The sequence below is a fragment of the Xiphophorus maculatus genome, chromosome 6 (genome assembly GCF_002775205.1).
Source record: "Xiphophorus maculatus strain JP 163 A chromosome 6, X_maculatus-5.0-male, whole genome shotgun sequence".
NCBI classification, from domain to species: Eukaryota; Metazoa; Chordata; class Actinopteri; order Cyprinodontiformes; family Poeciliidae; genus Xiphophorus; species Xiphophorus maculatus.
The window spans coordinates 29,673,011-29,697,398 of record NC_036448.1 but is presented as its reverse complement, the minus strand read 5'-3'; the positions used below and the strand labels follow the sequence as shown (position 1 = coordinate 29,697,398).

General features: G+C 44.1%; 1 protein-coding gene, 1 long non-coding RNA gene and 2 gene segments (V, D, J or C); 3 read left to right on the top strand and 1 right to left on the bottom strand.

Moving 5' to 3' along the window:
* Positions 1 to 1,973: 1,973 nt before the first annotated feature.
* Positions 1,974 to 24,388, top strand: LOC111608907. The segment is given in 4 exon segments: positions 1,974 to 2,403; positions 2,539 to 2,917; positions 12,614 to 12,620; positions 24,061 to 24,388. Coding segments are annotated over 4 exon segments (441 nt in total).
* On the top strand, positions 7,532 to 9,481 carry LOC111608869 (E3 ubiquitin-protein ligase TRIM21-like). Its single transcript, XM_023335339.1, has one exon. It carries the CDS (start codon positions 7,737 to 7,739, stop codon positions 9,357 to 9,359), a length of 1,623 nt encoding a protein of 540 aa, XP_023191107.1. The 5' UTR covers positions 7,532 to 7,736; the 3' UTR covers positions 9,360 to 9,481.
* LOC111608924 lies at positions 10,908 to 18,789 on the bottom strand. Its single transcript, XR_002752904.1, has 3 exons — positions 18,709 to 18,789; positions 17,905 to 18,116; positions 10,908 to 11,407 (listed from the first exon to the last, which is right to left on the bottom strand). It is a non-coding gene; the product is annotated as an uncharacterized LOC111608924 (long non-coding RNA).
* LOC111608910 lies at positions 11,397 to 12,142 on the top strand. The segment is given in 2 exon segments: positions 11,397 to 11,527; positions 11,655 to 12,142. Coding segments are annotated over 2 exon segments (432 nt in total).

Below are 24,388 nucleotides of genomic sequence, written 5' to 3'. Positions count from 1 at the left end.
TTTTTCTTCAACACAATATGGATGAAACTGTTCAAAGGAGGAGAAAGTAAAGCCAGCAGTTCATGTAATATGAGAGTAAATGTTCTTTTAACAGGAAGATATTTGAACAGGATGTTACAGAACAACCTGATATTCAGATCCATCCCTTTTTACCCAGTTTATGTTTGTGTTGGTCAGAGACTGGCCTCTCTGTCCACTCACTAACACAGATGGTCTTCAGGCTGGACATCACCGTGTTCCTCCACTGCACTGGACCGTCTCCAGTCTCCCAGTACGATAACCAGTGTTGGTCTCTGGACCATAACAAGCAAAAAACATAACAATGAAAATGGAACGAAGGAAAACATTTTTACTGCAACTCTAACAACAAGCCTCAGTTACAGAAATGTGGAGTTTCAGAGATATTAACATTTACATAATCATTTATGGAGCTTGAATCTTTGAAGAATCCATGGAGGCTTCGGGATTCATCCACAACCAAACTGGTGCTAATATATAGAAAAAGACAATAAAAGGATTAAAACATGCTGCAAAATGTAAATAAGACACAACAGCAGGAATAATGAGTTCAACATGAAAAAGGCTTTTACAGTTTTTCAAAGTAAAATAAAATGATCAGAAAGGTTGATAAATATGACCAATATTCATGTAAACGTTCAACATCATGAGAAAATATATTCCAGATTATTACGGAACTGTTCGTTAGCCAAGAATTTGACTGAATGTTCACTGGCTCGATTTGTTTTCAACACTTATACTCCGCTAACATTCGGCATGCTAAGCTAAATATGCTAAGCTAAATATGCTATGCTAAATATGCTAAGCTAAATATGCTATGCTAAATATGCTATGCTAAATATGCTATGCTAAATATGCTAAGCTAAATATGCTACGCTAAATATGCTAACACCGAGCCATGATGCCTATCATACAGCTTGATCTCAACTCAAAAAAATAGTTATAAACCATCTCAGAAAAAATTACTTACCAAGTGAATAACTCAGACATGTGGGAAGTAAATTGTCCTGAAATGACTTGGGAACCTGAGATTCTGGGACGAGTCAGTGAATGAACTAGTGTTACAGCCGCTGTAGGAGTTCAGAGTTCAGAAGTCAAGAGTTACTGATTCCATTTCAACACCTCTAGATTTTAACTATAATAAAATACAACCCAGAGTTACATAAACAGAATGTGACTCTATAGAGTAAAATTAACTCTGCTTTTGCATAAAGTCTACTAACACCAAAACATTCAACACTTTTGAATTTGCTGTGCGTTAGGGTTATGGTTTCAGCTTCTGTGTCGCCTGGACCATCAGTAATGAGGAGTGTTGGGAAATGGAGAGATAAAATCAATGAACATTGATGGGAATAAAGAGAACAGCTTATGATGTTGATGTGGGAGTGAAGCACAGAGTGACACCCAGACTCCTAAACTGAGGTTATTGAGTTACATTTGAAGTTGAGAGACGACTGTCTTTGATTAGTTTGGAGATAGAAGGTAAATTAGAGATGGAGTTTAGATTATTTTAGATGTTGGGATCTTTTGTTTCTTTAGTATTTTTCAGTAATGGTAGCATTTTGAAAAGATCAGCAACAGTTCCAGAGGTAAGTAAGGAGTGAATGATGCCAGTAATGAAGGGAAGAAGAGCCTGGAGGTTGGAACCAGCAATGTTGGGATTGGATCAAGTATGCTAGTAGAAGATTTACACTTATGGATGATGACAGACAGATTGGAGATGTTAGGGAGTTGAAAGCGTCTGATAAAGAGGATTTTCACACTACAATCAGTGATTCATCCATTCACGCACAGCCTGATGGTGGTGAGCTATTGAATAGTAGCCACAGCTGCTCTGGGAAGTCTGTCAGAGGCCATGCCCAAGAGAGCAGGGACTCAAACCAGCAACCCACTGATTACTGGAGGAACTCGCTCCACCGTTGATGTTCTCAGTCTTTGCAACATGGTCAGGACAAAGTTATCAGCTGCTTTCTGCAGAGCTGGCATCGTTATTGGTTTCTCTTACAGTCCAAATCAATAACTAATAATTGACTTTTCTAATTTTAACTTTGAGGAGCAAATGTATGAGCGGGTGTTTGTCTCTGTGATGGATCGCCTCCCATTTATGATCAAACAGAAAATGCAAACACACATCCTCCCCATTTGCAGCAGAAATCACCTCACTGGCTGAACCTCACCTTCAGCAGCAACCAGTTTCTCTCTGGCTCCTCCCACCACTGCTGAGCTCAGCCAATGAGAAGGCTCGTCTCTAACAGCAGCTTGATGATGATGATGAAGGTCTGTTAGTCTTCCTTCTGCTGCAGTGGATCATCTCTGTAGATCTGCTGTCTGTCCTGAACTCCTGGAACATGTTGCTGTACCTCCTGCTCTTCTCTCTCTACATCGGTGAGTATCAGAACAGAGAGAAGCTCTGATGGTCTCTCTGAATCTCACTGCGACCACATGTGGATGGAAGAGCCTCTGAGTCTCCTGATGCCTGAATCTGCTGCAGACTGACTGACATGAACCTTCATTTTACAGCCATGGGCTCCATGAACACCGTCACACAGGAGCAGAGGGAACACGTCGCTTCAGAGGGAAGCCCCACCAGTTTGAGCTGCGGATATACTGGTTCTATCTATAATGTCCAGTGGTACCGACAGCAGCACGGATCCAGACCAGAGTTCCTGCTCTACATCACAGAGTCGGGATCGATCCATCCAACTCGCTCCGATTTCTCAGCTCACATCGATAAAACTCAGAAACGAGGAACTCTGCTGATCTCCTCTGCTGCAGTGACAGACTCTGCTGTGTACTACTGCGCTGTGGCGCCCACAGTGACAGGAAACACCAGAACCCTGTACAAAAACCTGCAGTACTCCACAGCAGCCACTAGAGGGCCTCACTCCCTGTTAAACCAGTGAAACCTGCAGTACTCCACAGCAGCCACTAGAGGGCCTCACTGCCTGTTAATCCCCTGGTTGTTGAGTCTTTGGACTGAAGACAGACAGACATGAAGCAGTAAAGATCAGACAGCTGCTGAGGAAGCAGAAAACTGTGATAATTCTGTTATTATGTTTCTATATTTATTTCGTTTACGTGAATAACTTTGCTGAGTTATTTGTTCAGGTTCACATTTCTTGAAACTGACTGAGATTTGATCCATCATGCAGGATGACGAATGTAGAGCGAAATCCTTTTGGGTCCTCTGGACCTGATGAAGCGTTATACAAGTACAGGACGTTTAGCACCACCTGCTGGTAGTTTGGAGTTTGGACCAAATGTGACCCAAAGAAACTCGTATCTTTTCAAATGACTTTGTCTTAACAAACAGAACATGACCTGGTAGCTTTTCCTTCTTGAGTCTTTCTGAAATTAATCACCAGTGATTTATAGATTATTTAATGTAGTGAGTCATGATGAAGCGATGCAAAGTTGAATTAATTTTCACACAGCATCAGCATGCAGAGCCTGCCAAGTGGAGGATTTCTCCCCTCTCATTAGCAGCTCTCTTTAGTTGTGTTTTGTTAATCATCTTATTTTATTGAAGTAAAATTGTAAGAAAAATCTTTATTTTTAAATGTTAGAAAGTCTATTTTCTAAAATAACATCTCTGGGTGAAGATATGGGCCCTGATCAAATGCTGCTGTCATCCCCTCCATAGAAATACAATCTGATAAGACAATTTATTAATATTAACTGTTTAATCTCTGTCTTTAACTTTATACATAGTGCTTTCTTTGTAATGCTAAGAAATACAAATACAATGTAAGTGGGTTAGGATACATTTATTTACATACTTGTTGATTGTGGCTCATTGAGAAAAACAGGTGAGAGTGAGAGGTGGAGCAACACTGGGGAGTTTCAGTTCCAGTTTCCAGAGATGAAAGTAAAATGAGTGAAGAACAGCAGAGCTGCAGTCCAGACTAATTTCTCTGTCTGTGTTCATTTCTTCTTTCTCAACAACTGACTCAAACAGCGGTGAGTACAGCTGATAATATTCACTGTTTCTATCTGCAGCATCAGCAGCAAACTGGGAATAATCTCCTCATTGCTTTCAGAAACACAGATTTTAATCTAATCATTTATTTTCCATGGGTTCTCAACCAAAATGAAAACTAAATTTTTCATGCCGTAAAAGTGGATCTTACGATTTAATTCCAATTAAAAATAAAGAATGATCCCTTCAGCAGTTCAAATGTCAGTTTAATTTAGCTTCAGTTGATGGAATAAGGAAGTGGAAGTGAGGATACAGTGAAGAGCAGCTAAGAAGAAGAGCAATGAAGGCTGAAGAGGCCAAACAAGGAGAGGAGCAGTTAGGATGAAACATGGAAGGCAATGAAAAGGATGAAGAGTGGAAGGCAGTTGGTATATATGGGAACCTGTTCAATAAGATCAGAGAGAGTGAGAAAACACCTGGAGACTGGAGGAGAAGTGTGCTGGTGCCAATTTTCAAGAACAAGGAAGATGTACTGAGGAATTAAGTCAAAGAGTCATTCAACGTTATGGAAAAGAGTTGCTGAAGCCAGACTGAGGTTTGAGGTCTGTGAGCAGCAGTAGCATTTCATGTCAAGAAAATGTTCTATAGATGCAATTTTTGCTTTGCAGATGTTGATAGAGAAGTCCAGAGAATGTCAGAGGAGCTGCATTGTGGGGTTTTTTTATCTAGAAATGACAGGGTTTCTAGAGAGGAGCTGTGGTTCTGCATGAGGAAGTCTGGAGTAGGAGAGAAACATGTTAGAGTGGTGAAGGTCATGTATGTAAGACTGTGGTGAGGTGTGCTGTAGGAGGGACAGAGGAGCTCAAGGTGGAAGTGGGACTTCCTGGATCGGCTCTGAGTCTTTCCTGTTTGCTGTGGTGATGACAGGTGGATGAGTTTAGACGGGAATCTCCATGGACTGTGATGTCTGCAGATGACACTGTGATCTGTGGTGAGAGCAAAGAACAGGTGGAGGAAAATCTCAAGAGATAGAGGGGAGTGAAGGTTAGCTGTATCAGGACAGAATACATGTGTGAACGAGAGGGACTCAGGAGGAGATACGGTTTCATGGAGACAGATTGGTCTCTGTGGCCTAAAGGGAAAAGTCAAAAGGAAAAGAAGAAAGAAGATTAAACTTCAGTTGATAGTAGGAAGACTCCTCCCAGTTTAAAGTTTACAGAAAGACTCTCCCTGTTGGAATAATCACAGTAAATAATTCTGATGAGATAAAATGTTATTTTATGATATATCAGAGCAAAGTTCACAGCGAGATACTGCCAGCTGCCACCTGTTATGTAAATCACTTTATTGGTACAGACAGAAGGCCAGTCGTAGCAATCATATCGCAGAGTTACTGCTCTGTGTTTATTCAAAAAACAAACAAAACAAAAGTTTAAAGACTGTGATTTATAAAACCAGGGAAAAGAAGTCAGACCAGCCTACTAAGAGTCTAAAGAATTAAAATGGTCCACAAATTATTGTCATTTTAGAATTGCCTTTAACAGAATAATTAATTTTCCTGAATTTTAGGAATGCAAAAGAGAGTACGTAGCTTTGATAGAAAGATATTTGTGACATTTGTGAAAATGTAAAGACCCCTTACAATGAATACAACCATTGGAAACAGTGTTTCCTCACCCAGGCAGGGTCACCGGGGCCCCTTTCTGGAGCCAGGTCCCGCCTTCTTGGAGTCCCCAGCAGGGGGTACTGCAGAGTTCCCCCTCCTGGGGACTCCCTTCTTTTACTGAGGGACTTCAGCACTCAAATGGGCAATAAAAGTGAGACCTGGAGGGCTGTGATTGGGAGGATTGGCCCCACTGATCTGAACCAGAGTGTGGTTCTGTTGTTGGACTTCTGTGCTTGTCAGGGACTGACTATAGGGAAGACCCTATTCAGGAATAGGGTCTCCATATGTACTCTTGGCAATCCTGGTCTTCGAGGGCCGGTGTCCTGCAACTCTTAGATATCTTTCTGGTGCAACACACTTCAATTAAACAGCTGAAACACATCCTAAGTGAACTCAAGTTCTCCAGAGCCTTGCTAATGACCTCATTATTTGACTCATGTGTGTTGAAGTAGAGACATATCTAAAGGTTGCAGGACACCAGCTCTTGAAGCCTGGACTTGCACACTTCTGCCCTAGGCCGCACTTTGATGATGAACTTTGTTGTTGTCTCATCATTTCTGTGACCATATGTCTAGGACAGACCTTGAAGAGAAGTGTGGAGCTGTCCACTGACCTGTGGTGAGTTGACTCTAGCGGTTGGGGGGAGGATGCCAATCAGACCTGGCAAGCCCAAACATATTATGAGGATCTGCTGGGAACATCTGGCAGAGTCTCCCGTGAGACAGAGCTTTAACTCCCAACTCCAGGAGAGTTATGAACATGTTACAGGGGAGCACTGAGTGTGAGTGGACCATGTTCTATGCCTCCATTGTTGAGGCGGCTTATCAGAGCTGTGGCCGTAAGGTTCTTGGTGCCAAAGGATGTGTAGGAGTTCTTTCAACTAGTCTACATGTGATCTATAGACTTGGAGAAGGACTTGTCTCTCAGGTACCCCTGTGGGGGCGCTGTGGGAGTATGGGGTACCTTTGATACAGGCTTTTAGGTCCCTGTATGACCAGTGTCAGAGTCTGGTCTGCATTGTGTCAGGTTTATGCACCTAAAACATCAAAATACAAGACACAGGAAAGAGAAAATAGAGTTAGATTCTTTTTACTCAGGAGGAGAACGGACAGAGATGTGTTCCAGCTACAATCTCTACCTGTTCGGAAAACACATTCTGCCACACCTCTCTTTTCATTTCTCACATTCCCTAAGTTACATGTACGCTGCAGCTCTAAAGAAGAATAAGCAAATTAATCACACAGCTGCAGCGTGAGTCAGGGTCACATATGATCTAAACGAGCTATACAATCTTCACTTGACGCTTCTTCAGCCTTGCATCTAAGGAGGAGGACAGGAGGTTCCAGCCAAGCGCTAATCTGTTGCACCTGGCTGGAACCGCCACCTACTGCAATGAACTCATCTCCACTTCTCCTTTCAGTGACCTCCTTGAAATATACTCAGAAACAGAATTAAAGCACAACAACATCATTAATGTTTATGGTAAAGGAAACAATAAAAGTAACATGAAGTATAAAATCGCAAATGTTTGATAATAATATATACAATTTCTTCAACACATTGCTGGCAGTAAGTTGGGCTCATTTTGGTTACAAAGGCTGCCCTTTGTCACAGATTCTGTTCATTACTTTCATGACCAGAATTTCTAGACCAGCCAAGGCATTGAGGGGATCCGTTTTGGTGGCCTAAGGATTGGATCTCTGTTTTTGCAGAATATGTGGTCCTGTTGGCTTCATCAGGTCGTGATCTGCAGCTTTCACTGGATCGGTTGACAGTTGAGTGTGAAGCAGCCGGGATGAGGATCAGGGCCTCCAAATCAGAGGCCATGGTCTTGAGCCAGAAAAGGGTAGAGTGCCTTCTCAGGGTCAGGGTGGGGGGATGTTGCCCTGCCCCAAGTGGAGGAGTTCAAGTATCTTGGGATCTTGTTCATAAGTGGGGGAAATTCCTTGAATGCCTTGAAATTCCACTGGAAGAGCTGGAAGGAGTGACTGGAGAGAGGGAAGTCTGGACCTTCCTACTTAGGCTGTTACTCCCACTGAACTCCCTTCATGGAACCCGATCAGAACATCTCAGACCTTCAGATCAGATAATCTGTTAATCATTGATCTGTGTCTCCTGTCCTCAGATTCAGACATGTCTTCTGGCAGCAGCCGGCGGTCTGAGGATCAGTTTCTGTGCTCCATCTGTCTGGATGTGTTCACTGATCCAGTCAGCACACCATGTGGACACAACTTCTGCAAGACCTGCATCACTCAGGACTGGGACGGAAATGTTCCCTACAAATGTCCTCTGTGTAATGAACATTTCACCTGCAGACCTCAGCTCAGAGTCAACACCTTCATCAAAGAGATGGTTGATCAGTTCAGACGTGAAGCTCAGCAGGAAGCCAGCAGCAGCTCAGAGCAACAAGCTGCCAAGCCAGGAGAAGTTCCCTGTGACGTCTGCACTGGACCCAAACTGAAGGCCCTGAAGTCCTGCATGGTGTGTCTGACCTCCTACTGCCAGACTCACCTGGAGCCTCACCTGACCGCTCCACGTCTGAAGAAACATCAGCTGATGGAGCCGGTGGAGAACCTGGAGGACAGGATGTGTCTGCAGCACGATAAACCTCTGGAGCTGTTCTGTAGGAACGACCAGACATGCGTCTGCTTGGTCTGTCCTGTTTTAGACCACAAGAACCACGAGCTGGTTCCTCTGAGAGAAGAATCTGAAGGAAAGAAGGCAGAGCTGAGGAAGACGGAGGCTGAAGTTCAGGAGATGATCCAGGAAAGACGACTGAAGATCCAGGAGATCAGAGAGTCGGTGAAGATCAGTAAAGATGCTGCAGACAGAGAGAAAGCAGAAGGTGTTCAGGTCTTCACGGCTCTGATAGAGTCTGCTGAGAGAGGCCTGAAGGAGCTCCTCAAGGAGATCCAAGACAAACAGGAAACTACAGAGAAACAGGCTGAAGACTTCATCAGAGATCTGGAACAGGAGATCTCTGAGCTGAAGAAGAGGAGCTCTGAGGTCAAGCAGCTCTCACAGGATGAAGATCACCTCCACCTCCTCCAAAGCTTCTCCTCCCTGAAAGATGCTCCACCCACCAAGACCTGGACAGAGGTCAGAGTTCATCCACCATCATATGAGGGGACTGTAGTGAGAGCTCTGGCTCTGGTTGAGCAGAATAAGGAGAAGATATTGGAGATGAAGAGGATCCAGCAGTTTGCAGTGGATGTGACTCTGGATCCTGATACGGCTCATCCTAACCTCATCCTGTCTGATGATGGAAAACAAGTGAAACATGGAGATGTGAAGAAGAAACTTCCAGACAATCCAGAGAGATTTTCTCACTGTGTTTCTGTTTTAGGACAGCAGAGTTTCTCTTCAGGCAGATTTTACTTTGAGGTTCAAGTTAAAGGAAAGACTGACTGGACTTTAGGAGTGGTTAGAGAGTCTGTTGACAGGAAAGGAAAAATCAACCTCAGTCCTCAGAACGGTTTCTGGACTTTTTGGTTGAGAAATGGATATGAGTACTTAGCTTTTGCTGGACCTCCAGTCCGTCTCCATCTCCATCCTGGTCCTCAGAAGGTGGGGGTGTTTGTGGATTATGAGGAGGGTCTGGTCTCCTTCTATGATGTAGATGCTGCAGCTCTGATCTACTCCTTTACTGGCTGCTGCTTCAAGGAGAAACTCTACCCATACTTTAGTCCCAGCCTTAGTGATGGCGGTAAAAACTCTGCTCCTCTGATCATCTGTCCTGTTGATCAGACTCATTGATCTGATGAATCTCGAGAGGTGAGCTGGGAAACATCCTCAGCAGGAATTCAACAGTTCAGATCGTTTTCTGCAGCTCTTTCTGATTCTGTGTTTCTTTATCTTCTCACTTCAGATTTCTAAAACTACCAGCTCATTATTTTTTCATGTAAGTAGTTGAAAATGCCTGTTTGAGTTTGAATCTTCTCTTTGGTTTCTCTGCTGTCACTTTGATGATGAGATGCTGCTCTGATATCTGAACACTGCATTCAAAATGTTTAATCTGGAGACTAAAGTGACTTTAGACACTAAACTATTCATTTTCATTTTTCAACTACTTCTTTGTATTAATCATTCTGATCTATAAAAAGAAAACTAGTAAGATTTTAGAAGACTAATCCTCTGATCAGTGTTGTAGTCTTGAATGTTTTTAATCTGAAATTAAACACAATGTAATCCAACTGAAGTTTGTTTAATCTTAATCCTGTAAGTTTGCAGGTGTAGAATCTTTAAAATGCAGATCTAGATGATGAAGCAACTCTGGGAAAAAGGGGCCAAATCATTTTGGATCACTGACTTTTCAGTTCGTGTGACAAATGGACAGTCACGGCTCCAAAGACTGTCCAACTCTTTGGACCTAAAGGGGATGTTGGATCTCCAGTTTACTCAAATGGACTGATTGGGCAACATCTGCCAGCAATCATTGCACTGGAAGCCATATTTGTAGATTTGACAACTACAATAAATGCCATAACTGCAGAGTTAAGGTTTTCTTTTGGAGAGAATCTCCAATGAAGACATGCGTGTGTAACTTGTTCTTTAACTTTTTGGACAGAAAAGGGACATTAAGACCTTCAAAGTATAACCTGGTCAATTTGTTGCTGTTTGTGCCTCTGGCATTTCTCAGTTCCCTAATGGTCCAATGGAGACACCTGGATCACCTGCCCCTCCATGTCCAGAATGTCATAGAAGATCATTTGAAGCAGCTTCTGCATAGTTGACGTTGCAACCCAGCAACAGTCAATGGCTTCAGCTGTTGGAGCCATTGACCTGTTCTCCTGGACATTATTCCCAATCTGAATAGGAGACTTTTGCCTCACAGCAGGACAGGACTTTTTTTGAGTATCTTGGCAGAAACAAATCAGTTTGAAAATAGTGATTCTTGCATTGCTGCATATGTTGCTGATTGTATGCCGATCAGCAGTCAGCATGCCAGTGGCCTACTTCCTGAAAACTTGCGACATCTGTGAGATGGTGCTATGTGAACAGACAACACATTTCACAGTGGCCTGTTATTGCATCCAGCCTAAGGCACACCTGTGCAATAATCATGCTGTCTAATCAGCATGTTGATATGCCACACTGTGAGGTGGGGGGGATTGTCTGCAAAGGAGGAGTGCTCACTATCACAGATTTACACAGATGTTTTACACAGATTGGAGAAAAATGGTTATTTTGTGTTTATGAAAATGTTTTAGATCCAAGAGTTCAGCTGATGAAGAATGGGAACAAAAACAAAGTGTTACATTTATTTTATGTTCAGGTTTGAGAAAAAGAACCATTTGATCAGGAGAAACAGATCAGAAAACAAAATAATTCCCACTGTTAGCTGAATTCAAGAAGCCATGCTGGCAGAACTGAAAGTTTGAGGAAAATGTCACAATATTTCTGGGTCACGTTTCCTCTGTTGTCACAATCATTCTTAAAACAGGAAGGATATCTGTCTTCAATGATTACTTTGTTAGAAATCCCTGGAATAAAAAGCACCAATTTGGTCAAGCTTTAGAAACATTTTTCACTTCCTTTACAGGATAATTGTGAAAACCTCACTGAAGTCCAGTTTGAAGAGTCCAGTTGAGAATACAGCAGGAGATCATTTCTGCTGTCAACAGTATCCAGTAAAACCAGTAAAACCAGTTCCTCCTGAACATCTGACCCACTGACCAGCTGCTGGAGCCTCGTCTCCTCTCTGGTGAACTCCACCTCTCCTCTCCACCAGGGGGCGCCATGCTCCAGTAGGCGGCGCTCTCCTTGTGCTCTGTGTTCCAGCATTGTGTCAATAAGAAGTGGTGCTGTGAAGAGAACAATAGTCAGACTGAATGTTGAACATCAGCTGCTTCCTCCTGCTGATTTAAACCTTGGTGGACAGATGGAACATTGGCTGTGGATTATTCTGGCTGCTCTTTTCTCTGGTAAGATACAAAGATCAACATGTTTCCTCTACATGGAGTAGAAGTCTTTAAAGCTGCTGATTGTTCTCCTTTAATCAATCATCTTTATTGATCCATCTCTTCCTCTGCATGTTCTGTTCTTCCCCAGAGTGTAAAGGAGACTCAGTGAAGCAGACAGAAGGAGAAGTTGTTGCTGCTGCAGGAGAATCACTGACTCTGAGATGTACTTATGAGATCAGCTATGGAACTGGGACCTTATTCTGGTACAAGCAAGAAGAAACCAGTTCTCCAAAGTACATGTTGAAACGTGTGTCATCAGATGGAGACAATGCTCCTGAGTTTAGCAAAGACAGATTTGATGCAAAAGTCACTAACTCAGACTTTGACCTGAAGATCCAGGATCTCCGTCTGTCAGACTCTGCTGTGTACTACTGCGCTCTGCAGCCCACAGTGACAGGAAACACCAGAACCCTGTACAAAAACCTGCAGTACTCCACAGCAGCCACTAGAGGGCCTCACTCCCTGTTAATCCACTAAAACCTGCAGTACTCCACAGCAGCCACTAGAGGGATGTTTGAAAGTACATTAGAGCATTTAAAAACATACATGTTGGTTTTGGCAGGAATTCGTCTTTATGGAAAAAAAGTATTATTAAATGTTTTAATATATAGTTTATTATATTCAAAACATTCTTAATTAAGAATGTTCTCAAAGTTAATTAACTATTGATTAATGGCTAAATAAGGTTTAGTTATTAAAAGTTGCTATTGAATTTTTTCCAGTTTTCTGCTGCATCGTCTTGGAACCAGTGTCAGACATACATGAACCTAAAGGGTCTGTTGTCTCTGAATATTTCTCAGACTGTTCTTTGAGAAGGAAACATGTAAATTTATGACTGTGAACTTTTTCTGTTTTGCTGTGTGAATGTTCTGTAAATTGTGAGCTGCTGCCAGTCTTGGCCAGGATTCTCTTGTAAAAGATTTTTAATCTCTGTGGGATAAATCAATAATAATCATTATCTTATGATTCTTTCCTGACTGCCTGGCTCGCGTTATAAATCACATTGGTGTAACTGTGAGCTCTACAATGCACAGCGACCCAGAACAGCAGACAGGTGACTTTCTAGAGGACTAAAAGGTCACAGCAGCTCCACACCGACCAGGCACCGGCCCAGGGCAGCCGCCCCCCACAGAGGTCAGTCACTAGCAAAGCAAAGCAGCCTCCCAACCCAAAGAAGCAGCCTGAGACGCAGCTTGTCTGTCTTTCTGCAGAACTTCCTCCGGGTGATCTGTCCCGCTCCAGATCACCCGGAGACGTCACATCGTGTCCGGGGTCCACATGGACTCTCAGCCCAGATCACCTCGTAAATCCAGTAAACTTTATCTCTGCTCCATAGACCTCTGTTCACCTCTCATCTCCTTCATCAGCAGCTATTAACAAATCCTTTTTCTAAAGAAACCTCAGTGGATTGCTGTTTTAGAAATGCAAAGTGAAACGGATCAGAGATCTGAACCGACAGAGCCTGGATCTGATCTGGGTTTCTACGGCTTGTATTTTATTCAGGAATGTCAGCTTGGAGACAGGATGGAAGTGGAAAATCAAGGCAGAATCAAGATTAAGGTTTCTGTAAGACTGGCTTCACTTCACACATTTTAAAATCATCCATCCATCCATCCATCTTCTTCCGCTTATCCGAGGTCGGGTCGCGGGGGTAGCAGCTTCAGAAGGGAGGCCCAGACTTCCCTCTCCCCAGCCACTTCTTCTAGCTCTTCCGGGGGAATCCCAAGGCGTTCCCAGGCCAGCTGAGAGACATAGTCCCTCCAGCGTGTCCTGGGTCTTCCCCGGGGCCTCCTCCCGGTGGGACGTGCCCGGAACACCTCACCAGGGAGGCGTCCAGGAGGCATCCTGACCAGATGCCTGAGCCACCTCAACTGGCTCCTCTCGATGTGAAGGAGCAGCGGCTCTACTCTGAGTCCCTCCCGGATGACTGAGCTTCTCACCCTATCTCTAAGGGAGAGCCCAGCCACCCTACGGAGAAAACCCATTTCGGCCGCTTGTATCCGCGATCTCGTTCTTTCGGTCATGACCCAAAGCTCATGACCATAGATGAGGGTGGGAACGTAGATCGACCGGTAAATCGAGAGCTTCGCTTTTTGGCTCAGCTCCGAATGAAATGCAGCAAACAAAAAGTGTTGAAAACGGAAGTGCTCCAGACCACTAGGGGGAGTCAAAGAAAATAGTATTCATTTCTATGGGACCAGATGCAAGATTCAGAGAAAGAAATTTGAAAGAAAGTAAAGGTATCTCTCTGAATCTTGCATCTGGAAAGTGTGATTATTGTGAGAAGTCTGAAACAATAGAGCATGTTATTTTAGAGTGTTGTAAGTATGAAGAAGAGAGAAGATGCATGCTGAGAGAGTGTGTAGGTATTAAAGAAAGGTTTAATTTAATAGAATTTTTGAGGAGAGATTTCGGGAGTAGACATATTCAAATAATTATTCGGTATCTTAAAAAAACAAAGCTATTTCATAGGATATGAGTAGAGCAAGTTGGGTGTGAGTGTGTAAAGAATATCAAAGAGGGGTATATAAAGCTATAAGCAAGTTGGATAATATAAGCAGGTGTGTATGTGTGGGGGTATGTTTAATCAGGAGTTAATGGAGGGAAAAGGTAGAAAGTGAAAGTTTATAGACCATCTCGAACCACACTCCATACTGGTAAGTGGCGGTAATGCTACTGTAAGTTTGTTGCCAACCGCCAATAAATACCAAGAAGAAGAAGAAGAAGAAGAATCTTGCATCTGGTCCCATAGAAATGAATACTATTTTCTTTGACTCCCCCTAGTGGTCTGGAGCACTTCCGTTTTCAACACTTTTTGTTTGCTGCATTTCATTCGGGGGTGTCTTCTTTTTTGTTTGCGTCTCTCTTTTTGCTTGCCGCATTTAATTTGTGCGCGTGTTTTTTTTTTGTTTGCATGTTTCTCTTTTGCTGCGCATTTGCACCTGTCGGCCACCGTATGCAAGACATTTAAAATGTGTATTAAAAAAGACAGCGAATCGCCAAAATGACATTAGAAATAAACATTTTATATAAAATTGAGGTAACGTTGGTACGCCATTCTAGACGATCTCTCCCTACTTCACAAAATCTGTCAACTCAAAATAAAATGCAAAGTGAACAAACATGGTTGTCCGGTAGAGGCAGCAGCACCAAGGCTGTGGATGGTTACAGTTCATTTCTCCAGGACGTGGCTCTGACTAGGTCACTTTATCCTGGTTCCCTTCCTTTGGGATCAAAATATTTAGATCGAGAAAATAATTATTTTCCCCAATAGTCCTTAGCTCAGTTTGTCTTCTTTCTACAGTTCAGCTTCTTCCAAACAAATTGAAAACTGCATTAAACACGTTTTTGATTCAAAATAATTCACATGCAGGCAGAAAGCAGCACTGCTGTCGCAGAACAGAAATTCAGTTTAATCGATTATTCTGATGATTAATCAAATAAAACATTTTATAAAATAAAATATTGGTAAATACTTTTGTAACAGCAGCTTTATAATTGGATATCAACATCATCCCAAATGTTCATATTTGTGCATCCCTAATTGTTACTTTTCTGTAGTTTAGAAAATTAACCTGTAACAACAGCATTTCACTTTTTAAATTAACGTGAACAAAAGTTATGCAAAGATCTGAAATTATATAGAGTTTAATAATAAAGCAGCAGGCTCACAAAGATGCTTCTAAGAAATGTCTATCCTCCAGTTTTCATCTTCAGTCAATGTAACAGATGAACTCACTTTGCTCAGGCATTTATAGTTTCTCTGTCCATCTGAACGACTGGATTTGGTTCCTCCGTCACACAGAAACATCTTCCAGCTGTGAACCGCCGTGAGGCACGTGTTGGGACCAGGACAGAGGTACCCCCTGACCCGGAGAAGGCACTCTACCCTTTTCCGGCTCAAGACCATGGCCTCGGATTTGGAGGCACTGATCCCCATCCCGGCCGCTTCACACTCGGCTGCGAACCGCTCCAGCGAGAGCTGCAGATCACGATCTGATGAAGCCAAAAGGACCACATCGTCTGCGAAAAGCAGAGATGAGATCCTAAGGCCACCAAATCGGATCCCCTCAACACCTTGGCTGGTCTAGAAATTCTGTCCATGAAAGTGATGAACAGAATCGGTGACAAAGGGCAGCCCTGGCGGAGTCCAACTCTCACCGGAAACGAGCCCGACTTACTGCCGGCAATGCGGACCAGACTCTGACACCGGTCATACAGGGACCCAACAGCCCGTATCAAAGGGCCCGGTACCCCATACTCCCGGAGAACCCCCCACAGGGCTCCCCGAGGGACACGGTCGAACGCCTTCTCCAAGTCCACAAAACACATGTAGACTGGTTGGGCGAACTCCCATGCACCCTCCAGGACCCTGCCGAGGGTGTAGAGCTGGTCCAGCGTTCCACGACCAGGACGAAAACCACACTGCTCTTCCTGAATCCGAGGTTCGACTATCCGACGGACCCTCCTCTCCAGGACCCCTGAATAGACCTTGCCAGGGAGGCTTAAGAGTGTGACCCCTCTATAATTGGAGCACACCCTCCGGTCCCCCTTTTTGAACAGGGGGACCACCACCCCAGTCTGCCAATCCAGGGGAACTGCCCCCAATGTCCATGCGACATTGCAGAGACGCGTCAACCAACACAACCCTACAACATCCAGAGCCTTAAGGAACTCTGGGTGGATCTCATCCACCCCCGGAGCCTTGCCACGAGGAGCTTTTTAACCACCTCGGCGACCTCGTCCCCAGAGATTGGAGAGCCCAACCCAGAGTCCCCAGGCTCAGCTTCATCAATGGAAGGCATGTTGGTGGGATTGAGGAGGTCTTCGAAGTACTCTGCCCACCGGCCCACAACGTCCCGAGTAGAGGTCAGCAGCACACCATCCCCACTATAAACAGTGTTGGTGCTGCACCGCTTCCCCCCCCTGAGACGCCGGATGGTGGACCAGAATCGCCTCGAAGCCGTACGGAAGTCTTTCTCCATGGCCTCTCCAAACTCCTCCCACGCCCGAGTTTTTGCCTCAGCAACCGCCCGAGCCGCATGCCGCTTCGCCCGCCGGTACCCATCAGCTGCTTCCGGAGTCCCACAGGCCAAAAAGGCCCGATAGGACTCCTTCTTCAGCCTGACGGCATCCCTCACCGAAGGTGTCCACCAGCGGGTTCGAGGGTTGCCGCCGCGACAGGCACCGACAACCTTGCGGCCACAGCTCCGATCGGCCGCCTCGACAATGGAGGCACGGAACATGGTCCACTCAGACTCCATGTCCCCCACCTCCCCCGGGACGTGTTCGAAGTTTTGCCGGAGATGGGAGTTAAAGCTCCGTCTCACAGGGGATTCCGCCAGACGTTCCCAGCAGACCCTCACAACACGTTTGGGCCTGCCAGGTCTGACCGGCTTTCGCCCCCACCACCGGAGCCAACTCACCACCAGGTAGTGGTCAGTGGACAGCTCCGCACCTCTCTTCACCCGAGTGTCCAAGACATACGGCCGCAGATCCGATGAAACGATGACAAAGTCGATCATCGAACTGCGGCCTAGGGTGTCCTGGTGCCAAGTGCACATATGGACACCCTTATGCTTGAACATGGTGTTCGTTATGGACAATCCATGGCGAGCACAGAAGTCCAGCAACAGAACACCGCTTGAGTTCAGATCGGGGGGGCCGTTCCTCCCAACCACGCCCCTCCAGGTCTCACTGTCATTGCCCACGTGAGCGTTGAAGTCCCCCAGCAGAACAATTTTAAAATCACTCAGCAGTTAATTATTCCCAAAACTGACGAACCAATGCAGATTAGAAGCTGAACAAATAAAGATGGTGGGGAAAGGGTCTCATCTTGCCAGTTAATGAGGTCAAATCATTTAATGCAATCATCTTGCATTAAATGATTGCATTAAATAAGGTCATGCACACCTGACCTTAGATCTGACCTTAGACCTGACCCTACATCTGACCTTAGACCTGACCCTACCGCTGACCCTACATCTGACTGTTGGGGTCCAGGACTTGTGTTCTCCTATTCCTCCAGTCCTTTTCTGCAGCTTGTGTGATCTGCATCATGAGGGCGTCAGGCAGCAGGTATGATCCTCTGCAGTTTGTTTCCATCTCATCAGGTGTTCTACTTAAGAACACCTGATGTTCGGTTCAGCTAACCTTCCTGTCCGCTGCTGACCCCGTGGGCCACGCCCCCTCCCCGAGCGGTCTGCTGAATCCCTTCCTCTCCTGAGTACAGCTCTTCACTGGACTCTAATAATTAGAAATCTCTAAATTCTGCTTCCTTTCCTGAGAGTGTTTTGCATGTGGGTTAAACATATTCCAAAAACCAACATCACACTGACCTTCCATGTAGAGAAAACAGGTAATGGGCTTCAGGTAAAACCATGTTGGCCCAGTCCAACATGGTTCTGCCTCCAGGAACCATCCAGAGCTCAGCTTCCTCCTTCTCCTCATTAACCAGAACAGCTAGTCCAATCATTTCCTGTACTGTCTCTGCACTGGTTGGTCTTCAGACTCACACCACAGCAGGTAACTCTGACAGAGCTGTTTCTTCCTGTTAAAAGGAGGGAATGAATAAATTAAGGACTTGATGCAATCCACTGGATTACTTCATACAGAAAACCTTTTAATCAATTTGAATAAACTGAGCTTAATGCACTGATTTAGAATTTGTATTGATGATTCAGTTGAATTGACTGCAGATTTCTCAATACAAACTTTATATTTATGTTTTATAACAGTTTCATTTATTTCCATCAGAAAGCAGCTGAAGCTGAAAGTATGTTAGCCAGGAGGAAGAGGAGGAGGAGGAAGAGGAGCTGAGAGCTTCAGGGAGGAGCTGATCTGTTCCTGATCTCTAAAGAGACTCAAACTTCCTCCTTCAGTTCAGTTCAACTCTCCAACATTAACTCTGCTCAACATGGACTATTATGGTCTGTCTCTGCTCATCATCTCTCTGCTAACAGGTCACACTGTCTCTGTTTTTCAAAAACACATTTTCAAAGTTTTATTAATGTGAATTTATTTCCAGTAACTGAAACTAACAGATTTCTTTTCTTCTAGGAGTCAGATGCCAACAACTCACTGCGCTTCAGAAAGAAGAGTTCGCTGTAGAAAGCAGCAAAGTTACTCTGTCCTACACTTACTCCAAAACAGCAGACGGCAACGATTATTTCTTCTGGTATCGACAATATCCTGGAAAACCTCCAGAGTTCCTGATCTCCCATTTAGGAACAGGAACTAAACTCCAGGATCCGGTTCCTGGTTTCTCCTTCAACATGAATGCTGATAAAACCCAGATGGATCTGCTGATCTCTGCTGCAGTGACAGACTCTGCTGTGTACTACTGCGCTGTGCAGCCCACAGTGACAGGAAACACCAGAACCCTGTACAAAAACCTGCAGTTCTCCACAGCAGCCACTAGAGGGCCTCACTCCCTGCTCGGTTTTCACAGAGGAAAATGAAACAATCCTTGTATTTGGTACATCATTGAACTAACATAAAACACACACACACAGAAACTAGATTATTCAGTCTGATTCTTTTCAAAGGGTGACTTTGAAAATCAATCAATAACATCAAATTTTATTTTTATAGCATATTTCGGCAACAAGGCATTTCAAAGTGCTTTATATCATAATAATACAAAGTCATGCAGCATAGAATCAACAATCAAAACGTCACACCAAGTTATGTGCCATCGTTAAATTCTTAATTGATTCTGCTTCAAGCTCTAAACATTTAATCTAGATGAGTCAGTGTTTCAGCTGTTTTGTAGTTTTCTGAAAGTTTGTTCCAGTTTTGTGATGCATAGATGCTGAAAGCTGCTTCTCCTCATTTGGTTCTGGGGATGCAGAGCAGAACCAGAACCAGAACCAGAAGACCTAAGAGGTTTTGGGAGGTTGATACATGAGCAGCAGATCTTTAATGTATTGTGGTGCTAAACCGTTCAGTGATTTATAAACTACCAGCAATATTTTACAGTCTATTCTCTGAGCTTCAGGGAGCCAGTGGAGGGACTGTAGAACAGGGATGATTCGGATATTAAAGAAACTTTTGATATTATCACAATGACATTTCAGGTTTAATTACATGTATTTCTATTCACCAATAAGTCATTTCGAATCAATTACACATTCATTTCAATTGATCCAAGTAACAAATATTTCAGTAATCATTATTCAAGATCATTATTCAAGTTAGCTTAAAAAGTTTTTATCCTGCAGAAAAAATTATGTCACTTGCATCCATGATCCTGTTTTTCAATCATGTTCCAAAACTCATGATTACAGATGAACCAGAACCAGAAGCAGCTTTCAGCATCTATGCACCACAAATTTGGAACAAACTTCCAGAAAACTGTAAAACAGCTGAAACACTGACTTCTTTTAAATCTCAACTAAAAACCCACCTGTTTAAGATTGTATTTGAAATGTAATCAATTACAAATTTATTGATGGAACTTGACTTAATGCTGTGTTTTGATTATTGATTCTATGTTGCATTGTGATTCTGTGTTTGTAATGATGTAAAGCACTTTGAAATGCCTGCTGCTGAAATGTGCTATACAGATAAAATTTGATTGATTGATTGATAATTGTTTGAACATAGATAGAAAGAGTCGCATTTTGGCTCAGCTCTCTCTTCACCACAACAGACCGGTACAGCGCCCGCTTCACTGCAGACGCTGAGCCAATCCACCTGTCGATCTGACATTCCATTTTTCCATCATTCATGAACCCAGAGATACTTCAACTCCTCCCCTTGGGGCAGGGCATCCCCCCGACCCAGAGACGGCACTCTACCTTTTTCTGGTTCAAGGTCTTCCTACTTGACAACACTCATCCTCATCCCGGCTGCTTCGCATCCGGTTGTGAATCGCTCCAGTAAAAGCTGTAGATCACAACCTAACGAAGCCAATATGAAAACATCATCTACAAAAGGCATAGTGGCGATCCTGAGGCCACCAAAATAAATCCACTTTATCTGCACCTAGAATCCATTACAAAGGGCGATCTTGGTGGCATTCAACTCTCACCAGAAACGAGCCCGACTTCCTTCCTGCAAAGCGTACCAGACTGACAGCAGCCAAACAGGGAACTAACAGCCCGTATCAAAGGCCTGGTACGCCGTTCTCCAAGAGTAACCCCCACAGGACTCCAAGTGACACAGTCTCCAAGTCCTCTCCAAGTCCACATGTAGACTGGTTTGGCCAACTCCCAGAACCCCCAGGCCCCTGCTGTGGATATAGAGCTGGTCCAGTGTCCAACGATCAGAACCAGATCCAACGTCTCCAGGCTCTTCTTCCTCAGTGGAAGACGCGTTGGTGGGATTGAGGAGGCCCTTGAAGTATTCTGCTCACATAAGTTCCAACTCGGGGTCATCAGAACACCATTTCCACTGGAAACTGTATTGGTGGTGTACTGCTCTGCCTCCACTCCATGATGCCGGACTGAGGACCAGAAATGCCTCCAAGCTGTACAGAAGTCTTTCTCCATGGACTCTCCAAATTCCCATGCCGTATTTCTGCCTCAGCAACCACCCAAGCTGCATACCACTAGGACCGCTGGTACCCATCAGCTGCTTCTGGGGTCCCACAGGCGAACAAGGTCTGATGAGACTCCTTCTTCAGCCTGACAGCACCCTCACTACCGGCGTTCACCAGCAGGTTCCCAGGTTGCTGTTGGGTCAGGCACAGATAACCTTGCGGCCACACCTGCAGTCAGCTGCCTTAACGATGGAGGCATGGAACATGTCCGACTCTGACTCAGTGTTCCCCATCTCCCCTGGGATTTGCTCAATTGGGGGCAGTAATCAAAGGAAACATTTCTTTAAACGATTTGACTGGGACGGGGTCCAACATGCAAGTTGGAGTTTGGATGAATATAATATTTTTGATAACTTACTGACTGATAAACAGTCCAATCACACATCAGGTTCTATAGTTGCATTCATCCTCTCTTACTGAGGATGAAGTAATCATGTTTGGAAGGACAACGACAGTTTTAATAGAATCAGTTTTATTAATGAGAAACTTATAAAGTCACCACTGCTGAGTCAGTTACTTTGCAGTGAGACAGAAAAACTCTCGCCACCCAGGTTTTCTTGTAACTCCATGTGACTGTGCAAAAAAGATCTTGATTTCATCAAAAAAGCAAAAAAAGGATTAATTCAAGGAGGCTGAATACTGTGAGTCAATACAATCCCCTAAATGATCTGTTCTTTGGTCAGCTGAAGCTGTGAGTCTGTTAGCCAGGAAGAAGAGGAGGAAGAGGAGGAAGAGGAGGAAGAGGAGGAGCTGATCTGTCCCTGATCTCTAAAGAGACTCAAACTTCCTCCTTCAGCTCAGCTCAACTCTCCAACATTAACTCTGCTCAACATGCTGTCTCTGCTCACATCTGGATTCACTCTGCTGGTTCTGATCACTGGATCAGGTTGGTTGGAGTCTTTCAGAGAATAATCTGATCCTTCTTGTTCTTCACTTATATCAGTTTTTCTTCCTTCAGGTGTAAACTGTCAACAACTCACTGCAGCGAAGACTGAGGAGTTCAGTTCAGAGGGCAGCTCTGTTACTCTGACCTGTAGTTACACCAAAGATTCTGCTAATTATTTATTCTGGTATCGACAAAATCCAGGAGAACCTCCAGAGTTCCTGAGGTCTCACTCACCTTCAGGTGGATCAGAACATCTGGACAGGATGACATTTAAAGGAAGCAAAGAAGAAATGTCCATGAAGATCTCCTCTGCTGCAGTGACAGACTCTGCTGTGTACTACTGCGCTCTGCAGCCCACAGTGACAGGAAACACCAGAACCCTGTACAAAAACCTGCAGTACTCCACAGCAGCCACTAGAGGGCCTCACTCCCTGTTAAACCACTAAAACCTGCAGTACTCCACAGCAGCCACTAGAGGGCCTCACTCCCTGCTCTGCTTCTATGGTTTGTTAGGTTTCAGTCTGATTGTTTATGAGGCAATAAAAAAACTGAACAGAGAGAAAACAATCCCTCTGATAAGTCGGTCTAATTGGATGACATTTGCATAACTATTTCTAAGAAATATTTTCATTATTGATCACTGGATCAGCTACATATTTTATAACCAGCAGTGTTTTATTAATGGCAGCCAAGATGCTATAAAGTTGCTGCTGGATACCTGCATAGCATCTCCATCTGGACCTCAGAGAACAGAAAGACTCTGGCTCTTTCCATGCTACCAGCTCTCAGTGCTTTGGTACCAAAACCCATCCTGGGGATTGGTTGGACCACCAAGTCTGGCACATCGGACTCCTGCCAGTACCAGCTATTAAGAGCTGCCATGGACAGACAGCTTTCTTTTACATGCTATTTAAAGCCTGGAAAGAAATCTAACAGCTAAAAGCTTTTCAAATGTAAGGACTTTCTAAAAAGTCCTGTTTGTTATCTGATGGATAAACATTAGAATTAAGTAGGAACATGTTTATTATCCCAGACCCCAGACAGGACTCCTACCTGGACTCTGGCAGTCACACCTGACTGCAGCTTACCAACATGCTGACAATATTTTAGTAGTTTATCACAAAGGCGTAACTTCCTGAAGGTCTGGTGTGGACATGTCCCCACCAACTCTGGCCTGATGGGGACAGTCCCACCAATATTTCCTGCCCCTTTTGTCTTTATGTTTCTCTTGACATATTTCCTGATGCACTTGAATAATCTGTGCTCCGCGCTCCCGGGGCTGTTGTTTATTGGTTGCCATGGCAACGAGTCTGCGTGTGACGTTAAGCTGACAGACTGAGAAAAAACCCTAACCCTATCACCAAGTGAAAGACATTATATAGATTAATTAGATGTTTTAACATATTTATATTTCGTAGTATGTTTAATAGCTGCTAAAAGGTTATTTTGGAAAAGTACTATTAAACTGACAACCTGATCAGGACGTATTTCCTAATTTTTGAATAAGACTGTATGGCATTCACATGTAAGTTTTGGTTTTATTCTTAGCAGTAAAAAAGAAAAGACCTTTCAGTCACTGTGGGTGCATCAGCCCCCCGGCTCCTCCTCGTCCCCACCGACTGCAACACAAAGTTTGTCGGGATCTGTGTTTTCTCTGTGTTTATTTTGAGTTTTCTGTGTCCCTGAGTCTCTGTGCCTTCCTGTCTCCCCTTGATCATTCCCAGGTGTGTCTCGTTTCTGTGTATTTAATGCCACCTGTGTGTCTGCGTCCTCGTCGGGTCCTTGTCTTGCAGTCGTTTGTGCGTGTCGTATGCACCGTTTTGTTTGCTGTCCATTCTAATAACCAGTTGCTACCGGCGTTGAGCCCTGGCTTCTGCTCAGTCGTGCTGCCTGGTGTTTTGGATTTTGTGCTTTCACCATTAAACTGTCATCATACATCTTACCTGGGTCTCAAGCGTCTGCCTCACCACCACCTCACACCAACTCGTGACAAGTTACACTCTTGGTTTATCATGAGTTAATTGCTGGGAGAACAGAGTCTCTCTCCAGGGAAATATCAAACAGCCAACATTTAAACCATGAGGCTGTTTGTGAACAAGCAGCAGATCACTTTTTAAATGATGACGAAGGCCATATGCTGAGCTGAGGATGCTGCCTGGACCCCATGAAGAGATGCAGAGACTGTAGATCTTTGGGAAACTCTGGACTGGCTTTGTTTCCTCCAGATTGTGCTCCGGTCTGTAAAATGGGCTTGTGTTTAATAAAAATGTTCTTTTTATTCATCTTAGCCTTCCTGTAGGTTTTTCACTTCCACATCTCACAGAGGGATGTTACAGACAAATCCATATCCACTCTTTGTAAGAATCTAGTTGACCTAAAATTAAACAAATTA

What these genes read in the sequence shown, in the direction of transcription:
- LOC111608869 (XM_023335339.1), top strand. Translation starts at nt 7,737, where the DNA reads ATGTCTTCTGGCAGCAGCCGGCGGTCTGAGGATCAGTTTCTGTGCTCC.